At 59.7% G+C, this 9,191-nt stretch overlaps 1 protein-coding gene across 1 annotated transcript in view; it reads left to right on the top strand.

Moving 5' to 3' along the window:
- The window catches only part of GRTP1 (growth hormone regulated TBC protein 1), a 29,529-nt gene that overhangs the window by 12,022 nt on the left and 8,316 nt on the right, over positions 1-9,191 (top strand). Inside the window, exons 6-8 of the mRNA XM_040267284.1 lie at positions 3-239; positions 5,411-5,569; positions 8,153-8,277. Coding sequence (XP_040123218.1) covers positions 3-239; positions 5,411-5,569; positions 8,153-8,277 — 521 coding nt within the window. The remainder of the gene's footprint in view (positions 1-2; positions 240-5,410; positions 5,570-8,152; positions 8,278-9,191) is intronic.

Genomic DNA, 9,191 nt, shown 5'->3' with positions numbered 1-9,191 from the left:
AGAGTGTGCGGTCCCGGGGTGTTGGGTGTCGGTGTGTGCGGGGCCATGTGCGCGCGGAACTTTACTCTGGGCCTTTTTGTGCGGTAGGATCGATCCGTATGGGTTTGAAAGGCCCGAGGACTTTGATTATGCAGCTTACGAAGAGTTTTTTTCCGCCTACCTGGCGATCCTCACCAGGAGGGCCATCAAATGGTCCAGACTTCTAAAGGGAGGAGGTGCTGTCCAGAGGAGCATGACCGGTGAGTTCGGCGCCTGACCCAGAGGGCGCGCAACAAGTCATGCGTGCGCTCGGGGCAGCTCAGGACTTGGGGTTCCTTCGAGGCCAGGGGCGCTGCCCCCATCCCAGCCGTGCCCCGCGCAGGCGCACAGGTGAGGGCGCTGCGCGGTCCAGGTGCGAGGCCCCCTTTCCGTGCCTGGACGTGGGGCCTGCTCGCCCTTTGAGACGCTTGGCGCCCGTGGCTGTCTTTCCAGAAGAAGCCGGGTTTCCTGCTGCTCAGAGCGAGGGGCCAGGGCAGTGCCCCCGCCTGCTTCTGTGCGGAGCGCTCCCTGCTCCCTTCAGAGAGAAAGCGGGGGCGGGGGCGGAGGGTCTTCCTGGACCCCTCAGCTCCTTCCCGGCTTCTTCCCCGCCCCACGCTGTGACCCGGGGCCTCCTTCAGGTCTGGATTGGAGCGCCTCCTCCGGGAAGCCTTCCAGTCCCACCCCGCAGCTCCACACTTCCTGCCCTCTCCTTGCCTCTCCTCCACGTGTGGGTCTTACTTTATCCTTAGTTTTCTGCGCTGGGGTCAAAGATCCCTCTGTGCCGGCTGGGTTGGCTGGATGGTCGCTTAGCTGTTTGTTGAATAAATGAATGAAGTCTTTCCCTGCCTGCTCCCTAGCTGAGGATACAGAGGCCAGACCTGCCAGCTGGAGGTGAGTGGGCAGGAGTGTGCCGCCGGGGCCTCCTGACACAGGGCGTTAATGACAATGAAGGGTTGAGGCCAGGGGTCCCAGCTGCGGGGGGCTGAGCTGTGTGCCCAGAGCATTAGGGGTGAGGAGAGGGGTCCCAGCTGCGGGGGGCTGAGCTGTGTGCCCAGAGCATTAGGGGTGAGGAGAGGCGGGCCAGAGGTGGAGCAGGGCCGGCACCAGCTCACGGCGGGCACACGGGGCACGGCCAAGGGGAAGGAAGTCAGTTTTTAAGCAAGCGTGGGGGAGGCGATCAGATCAAGCTTAATCTTTAAAGAGCCATCAGTCATTGAAAGGCAGGTGTCTTTAGTTGTACCGAGGGCCATGCCCACCTTGCTGCTGGGCGTTAACATGCTTCCAGCCGTCTATGGCTTCATGTTTTTCTTTTGATTTGGTTTTTAAAGTCACGCACAAGTGTATAAAAATACAAAGATAGACAACTTTTGCATGTGGGAGAACATCTTGGTCACACTTGAAGGTGTGAACTGACCTGAGTTTCTCGGCTGCCCAGGCCCTGGTGTCCCGTGGGGGGTGGCTGCTGACTGTTCCCCGTCCCCCCAGGAACAGGGCGCACCGTTTGCTTCCATGCAGGAGGAGGCCTTCTGTCCAACAGGGACCCAGAGGCCAGTTTACGCCGCAATCACTGCAAGACGCTCAGGCGCTCGTGACCCTTTGCACGTGGCACACTCGGGGACGTGCGTTCCCCTTGGCTTCTGCCGTTTGCGTCTGTCTTGTCATCTTTTCTGTGTACAGCGACGGCACACTAGTTCTGTATCTTTCCTGTGGAAACCATTGCTGTTCAGTTGCCAGGTTGCATCCGACTCCTTGAGACCCCATGGACTGCAGCACGCCAGGCTTCCCTGTCCATCACCAACTCCTGGAGTTTACTCAAACTCACATCCACTGAGTTGGTGATGCCATCCAACCATCTCATCCTCTGTCATTTCCTTCTCCTGCCCTCAATCTTTCCCAGCATCAGGGTCTTTTCCAATGAGTCAGCTCTTTGCATCAGGTGGCCAAAGTATTGGAGTTTCAGCTTTAGTATCAGTCCTTCCAATGAATATTCAGGACTGATTTCCTTTAGGATGGATTGGTTGGATCTCCTTGCAGTCCAAGGGACTCTCAAGAGTCTTTTCCAACACCGCAGTTCAAAGGCATCAATTCTTTGGCGCTCAGCCTTCTCTATGGTCCATTCAAAGGCATCAATTCTTTGGCGCTCAGCCTTCTCTGTGGTCCCGCTCACATCCACACATGACCCCTGTGGGAACTATTGACTGCTGTGTCTGGTTTCCAGTGTTGCTTATTTTCCCAGGGGATTGGGAGTAGAAGCCGCCTGAGTGCAGAGCCTTCCAGACCTTAGCTCTCTTCCTGGACTTTTGTAGTTGCCTAGTATGACGGTTCTGTTTTGTTTCTGCGTTTGCCCAGGGCTTCCCTGGGACTCAGCTAGTAAAGAATCCACCTGCAAAGCTGGAGACCTGGGTTTGATCCCTGCGTTGGAAAGGTCCTCTGGAGAAGGGACAGGCTACCCCTGGAGAATTCCACAGACTGTATAGGCCATGGGGTCGCAAAGAGTTGGACAGGACTGAGTGACTTTCACTTTCACTTCACTTGCCTTTTTGGAGCACATGTTGGCTTTCTGAAAATTTAATTTGGTCGTATTGAAACTGCCATTATTTCTTTTTTGCTTTGGCTTTTAAATTTCTGCAATGTTTGTTAAACTGTAATTGTGGTGTAGCAGGTTTCGGAGCAAATACGCTTGATCCCTGGTGAGCCTTGGCTTGGGAGGCGTTCACCGCCAGGGGAGCTGGAGGCTGTGGCGGCCCGGTGCTCTTCCGGGGAATCTGGCAAGGCGCCTGGGGGCTCACCCAGTGCGGCCCGGGGTGCTGCCGCTGAGCTGGTGTGGCTTCTGGGTGAGACGGCCGGGGTCCCCCAGCACCCGTGGCACTCCAAGGGAGCGGTCAGGCGTAACCAGGAGTGGATTTGTTAGTCAGGAAGCGGGAAATACAGTTTCTTCCTGCCAGATGCTGACCGGAGTGTCCACAGCTGGGTGGCGTCCCGTGGGAGGGAGGCTGTGAGGGCCGTGGGCCCCGGGTGGGCAGTGGGAGCTCCGTTTGGGGACCCAATCTTGACCCCGGCGACCACACCTGGAGGACCGCCTTGGCCCCTGTTCCTCAACCGTGTCTTGCTTTTGGGTTCTGCTGTGTGTGTTCTCTTTTGAGAGGACTTGTGTCCAGGTCCGCAGATGAGCCCTGAAACTCAGCCTGCTTGAGGGTGTTAGCTGTGGGCCCGTGTTTTCTTTTTGTTGGTGCGGTCCACCAGGAGCTGCGATGGCTCATTCATTCTCAGCGCTCGACCTGGCCGGCCGCACCCAGGGAGCTGCCCCTGGGCCCCTGTCCATCCCGGCGTGGAGGGACGTGACGAGAGGAGCTCTTCCGGTTTGCTTCTTTCTCTCCTACCCCGTGGGCGAGGGGGTTAGCACCATCTGAATAAGAATGAAATTGCAAGACATATTTAAAGACAAATATAAAAAAAAAAACCCTGGGAACCTGCTTACCTCCTGGGGCAGACAGCTGGGAGTGAATTCTTTGGGGTCGAGCTTCTCTTTAAAAACATTTCCCACCTGTTTCTGCGGTATAGCTTACACTGCTCCACATGTCGGAATGAAGAGCGCATCAGCCCTGCCCTTGCTCTGGGTGTGGGAGGACCACTTCCTTTCTCTTCCAGAGAAACTGAGTCAAGCAGGTTACAGGCCGTGAAGGTAGCAGAAGCCGTGACTCTGAAACTTCTGGACGTTGCTGCTGTTCGTACAACCTCCCAGGAGTCTGGAGCCCTGACTGTATTCCAGGCCCTGGGCTTTGCTTCCATTTTGCAGGAAATTTTCCATTTTCCTTCCATTTTGGCTGGAAGAAACTCTGCCTAGCCAAATCCGACCCCAGAGTCGGGGGTTTAACCAGCTTCCACTTCGCTTTTTAGACTCTTTGCAACCCCATGGACTATAGCCTACCAGGCTCCTCCTTCCATGGGATTTTCCAGGCAATAGTACTGGAGTGGGGTGCCATTTCCTTCTCCACACATTTTATACTTGATATTCATTTTTTAAAACTTTGCAAATGAAGTTCACTGTTCTTGGCGTGTAGCCCCGTGAGTGTGGACAGACGCACAGTGAGGTAATCCCTACCACACGCAAGGTTTAAAGCAGCGGTTGCCTTCACGGTCCGTTCCTGTGTGGTCCCGGGCGCTGAGCTGCAGGCCCGGGCGTGGGTAAAGGCCTCGGCTCGGGGAGCAGGGGCTGGGAGAGGCCGCAGAGCTGTAGAGGGGTCCTGAAGGTGCGCCGGCCTCTCCCGCCCTTTCTCTGGTTCTCTGGCTTCTCTGCAGGTGCACGCTTAGGGTGGCTCCTGAGTGGTTCTCTGCGTGTTCGCGTGTGCGGTGCCGCCTGAGCCGTTCTCCGCGTGTTTGCGTGTGCGGTGCCGCTCGAGCGGTTCTCCGTCTTCGCGTGTTCGCGTGTGCGGTGCCGCCTGAGTGGTTCTCCGTGTGTTCGCGTGTGCGGTGCATAAGTGACGCTGTCTCGGTGTTTTCATTTCCGCTCTTTGCAGTCCATCCCTGGAGTTGCCAGGAACGTCTGTACGTCTTTTCCTTCTGCTCCGTCTCAGTGGGAGTGGTCCCTGCCCATAGCTAGAACTGACCCTCCCCTTGCAGTTGAGAGAGAATTAATTCAAGGCACCCCGGGCATGCCGAGCCCTGAGGTGGTGTGTAAATAGTAGGAGGTTGGAGGGATGGTCCAGCTGGATGATTGCTGTGTCTGATAGACTGGAATGTCACGTCCAGTAGCGGGGGGACCACGTCACGCTGGCCGAGACATTCTGGCCACGCGTGGTCCTCTGGCTGCACAGGAGCCTCCGAGCTGCAGAGGGCTCTTGGCTTTCTCTGCCTCTGGCGGGTGGCGTTCACGTCTGTCCTTCCCTTCCTCGGGGCCTTCCTCGTCACCCCCCAGCCTCAGCTCACTCCCATCCTGAGCGCCCTCCCGAGATCGGCGGGTGCACGCGACCTGGCCTCGGGGAGGCCCTCTCAGGAGCTCGTGGACTGGTGGCTGTCAGCTTGAGTTACAAGATTTCAGCAGCAGCGCCTTTTTCGCTTGTAACCTAGGACATGGTCCTGTGATTTTTTCTGTTGGGTACAGCCGGGGCCGACCTGCGTCCAGGGCTGTGGCGTCTGTCCTGGGCTGCGGGGTGGGCCGGGGTGGGGGATGGGAGGGGCCCGTGTCCCTGCACTGCTGCTGAGGTGGAGGCTGGGCTGCTGCGGCCCCCCGACCACGCAGCGGGAGGGGAGAGCGGACCTCTGTAGGGAGGGCCTGTACCTGTCGGCGGGACACGCCTGTCCTGCCTTCCGTGTCTGACTTACCGCTTTGTGAGCGCTAGCCGCGGAAACCTTTGGAGCGGGGCCCGTCTGAACTGCCCTTTCCCTGTCTCAGTGAAGCGCTACATCCGCAAGGGCATCCCGCTGGAGCACCGGGCCCGCGTCTGGATGGGGGTCAGTGGAGCCCAGGCCCGGATGGACCGGAACCCCGGCTACTACCAGCGCCTCCTGCAGGGGGAGCGGAGCGCCAGCCTGGAGGAGGCCATCCGGACAGGTGACTCAGCCCCTGGGTTGGGGAGGCCCCCGAGGTGGGGCAGCCCTGCGGGTGGGGGCGCCTCCCCCAGGGGAAGTGTGTCTGCACCCAGACTCTCGGTTGTGATGGGGATGAGGAAACCTACGCTGTCGAAGGCGCACCCTGACTCCCATTTTCTCAAAGGACAAGCAAAACAGGGGCTTATTTGACAGGAGGACAGTGATCAGAATTGGTTCAGAAAATCCTTGAGTGGGCAGCTAGGTGGTAAGGAAAATGGTGGAAAGAGCGGGTTTCTTCTGCAAGACGCTGCCCAGGGGCGTGAGGAAGCCGCTGAGCGATCCGTCAGAACTGACGTGGGCTGGGTGGCCCCGAGGCCTCGAGACGCAGCTGCAGGAAGCTGCGCGCCGCCCCGCTCTTTGTACCGATGCCGAGTGTCCAGAGACGCTCACGCCCTGGCCGCCGTCTCGTGACCCCAGCTTCCTCGCCGGCCACAGGCGCTCACAAGTGCAGAGTCCTCAGAAAAACGGTTAACCTAAGTTGAAGAACTAGCTCTTTAGGAGACATCTGCTTTTCCGATTTTGCCAGCTTCTGAGAACGAGAAAATCAAACACAAAGTTCTTCATTTAAAAAGTTGGTTACTTTAAATGTCTGGGAGGTTGGATTGACTGGGGACAGTGAGAAATCGGTGTGTCCTCAACGTAAGAAGCCGGGGGTCTCGGATTCCAGCGCCGCCACTGAGCCTGCCGGCCGCACCCTGACCCCCCGGAAGACCCTGGCCGGAAGGCTTGGGACGGACGCTATCATGACCTGCAGGGAGCGTGGGCTCCCTCCGCAGGCCCAGCAGCGCTTACACGGGCAGGGAGAGACCACAAGTGACGGGTGGTGGTTTGTCTGAAAAGTGCATTTTAAAGGCTCTACTTGGTGCAGAGTTTTGGATACTTTTAATTACGGTGAAACATACACAGCGCGCAGTTTCCCATTCTATTTTTCCAAAGGGAGGCTCTGTCCCGTTGCACATGAAGCCCCGAGCCCTGGCTCCACCGTCTGCTCCCTGTGTCTGAGTCCGACTCTCCTAGACTTCATGTGGGTGGAATCAGGCAGTGTTTGTCCTGTGTCTGGTTGATTTCACGGAGCACAGTGTCTGAGAGGCCCAGCCGGGCTGTGTGTGCGTCAGAGCTTCCGCCCTTCCTGAGGCTGAACCAGATCCCGTGTGTGTCCGTCTTCTGTGCCTGGACACCTGGGCTGCTCCCACCCCCTGGCTACAGTGAATTCTGGCTGAACAGGGCGTCAAGTGATTCTCCGAGACCCGCGTTCAGTGCTTTGGGGACAGACCCCGCGGTGGGATCGCTGGGTCACGTGGCTGCTCTGGTCTGCGGTCAGGGAGCCTGCATCAGTTGTGGGGCAGGGTCAGTAGAGCAGGCGCGTCGTGCACCTGAGCCCAGACGGGACGTCCACGTCTGCCTCCGGTGCAGGGGGCAGGGAGAAAGATTTCAACATCTGCTAAAGCTTCTTGTCATAAAGATCTTTACACAGGCGTGAGCACAGTCGGTCAGTCTCCTGAATTACTGAAAAACTCGTTTCCCCCTGATGGGTGCCGGTTTGGAGAATGTTTAGATTTCCAGGGAAAAGAAATCTTTTTTGTATAAAACATATGATTGAAAATTACAAGCTTGGAGGCAGCCCGTTTGCTGCTTGGCTCAGATCTGGCCTTTGTGGGCAGGTGCAGGGCTGGGGGCCCGAGCTTGGGGGCAGAATCCCCGAGGCCACCGGGAGGCCTTGCGTTATCAACGGTGTCCACGTGTGTCCCTTCGCCAACACCGCCACTCTGCTCCAGGTGGGGTCAGAGGATGTCCGTCAGCCACCCCCACTCTGCCCCGGACGCAGGTTCACGGAAATGTAATGGGGGGCAAGGAGGGGGTGGTGGAGGTGGGAGAGGCCGCCAGGCACCCTCCTGCAGACAGAAGTTGGCGTGGCGAGTTTATCTGTGCTGTGCTGAGTCACTCCAGTCGTGTCCGACCCCGTGGACCGTAGCCCACCAGGCCCCTCTGTCCATGGGGTTCTCCTGGCAAGAGGACTGGAGTGGGCTTCCGGGCCCTCCCCAGGGGACCTTCCCGACCCCGGATCGCACCGCGTCTCTGGGTCTCCTGCGCTGCAGCTGGTTCTTTAGCACTGGAGTCTCCTGGGTGGTTTTTAGTTTTGTCTCTTTGTCTCCAAAGGGGGCTCTCAGGTGCCCTGCCTGCTTCTGTTTTCAGTGTTAAGAATTGGGGAGAATTTCCAGAGCTTTATGTAAACTGCTCACGCTTCACCCACACTTGGGGGCGTGGGGATGGGAGGAGATGCTGGGGACCCGGCACCCTGGCCTCGTCAGAGGAGCTGATGTCGGTGCTGAGTGGAGAGTAAGGGCTGCGGGCTGCCAGGGGCCCTGGTCGGGCTGCTGGGGGGCTGCCAGGGGCCCTGGTCGGGCTGCTGGGGGGCTGCCAGGGGCCCTGGTCGGGCTGCTGGGGGCCCGGAGCCGCCTCCGCCTGAGTCCAGTCGACGGTGGAGGCTGCCGGGGGCCCGGGACGGCCTCTGCTTACGCCCTGAGTGCTCTGTGGCTCCCCACAGACATGAACAGGACCTTCCCCGACAACGTGCGCTTCCGGAAGGACGCGGAGCCCTGCCTGCAGGGCCCCCTGTACAACGTGCTGCTGGCCTACGGGCATCACAACCACGGCGTGGGTTACTGCCAGGTGAGCCCCGGGCCCCCCGTGGACCCCAGGGCCTCGCCCAGCCGGGGCTCCCACGTCCCCCACAACCCGGGCTGGGCCTCTCGGCGGGGGCGGAGCCGATGGTGTGCGTGTGTACACGTGCGTGTGTGTGTGCACGTGTAGGTGAGTGCGAGCGGCGGGCTGGCACGGAGTGCAGGGCCCCCTCCAGAAGCCGGGCCCCTGGGCAGGGGGGCGGCGTGTCGGGCGGCGGGGTCACTTCTCGTGCCCCCAGAGGTCCTCTGTCTGCAGCATCTCAGGGACGCACGTCCACAGCCCAGACCGTGAGTGGAGCCGGGTCGGGAGCCCATCCTCGGGCTGCTGGGCCCTCCTGCCGTGCACGCTGGAGGCCGTGGAGTCTGGGGGTGTGTGGGCAGGAGGATGGGGCTGGGGGTGGGTGGTGTCCCCACGCTCCCGGCCCCCAAGCTGGAGGCCAGGCCTCCTGAGAGGACAGCTGGGCATTCAGAGCCGTGGGAGGCAGCGCCCGAGCGGCCCGTGTGGTTTCTCCTGGTGAGAGTTTCACGAGGACGTGCCCTGCCTGGTTCTAAGGCAGAGTCCAAGAGTCGGTCCTGACCGCACGTGTCTGTCGATGGCAGAGCCGCGAGGCCGACGCTATCCTGGGCGGTCATTCCAGGATCATGCGCATTCTAGGGAAGGATGAGGAAGACGGGGAGTTAGCGGGCGGAATCCCAGGGACGGGGGAGCCTGGTGGGCTGCCGTCTGCGGGGTCGCACAGAGTCAGACGCGACTGAAGCGACTTAGCAGCAGCAGCAGCAGCAGCCGCCACACGGTTACAGGGTCTGGGGGTGGAGCTGGTGTCAGCGCGGGCCTCTTCTGATTGCAGGGGCTGAGCTTCGTCGCGGGGTGTCTGATCCTGGTGACATTCGTCTGATTGCAGG

This window comes from Oryx dammah, unplaced genomic scaffold (assembly GCF_014754425.2).
Source record: "Oryx dammah isolate SB20612 unplaced genomic scaffold, SCBI_Odam_1.1 HiC_scaffold_24, whole genome shotgun sequence".
Lineage (NCBI taxonomy): Eukaryota > Metazoa > Chordata > Mammalia > Artiodactyla > Bovidae > Oryx > Oryx dammah.
Note: the sequence above shows the minus strand (reverse complement) of the source record. Positions and strands in the feature narration are given on the sequence as shown.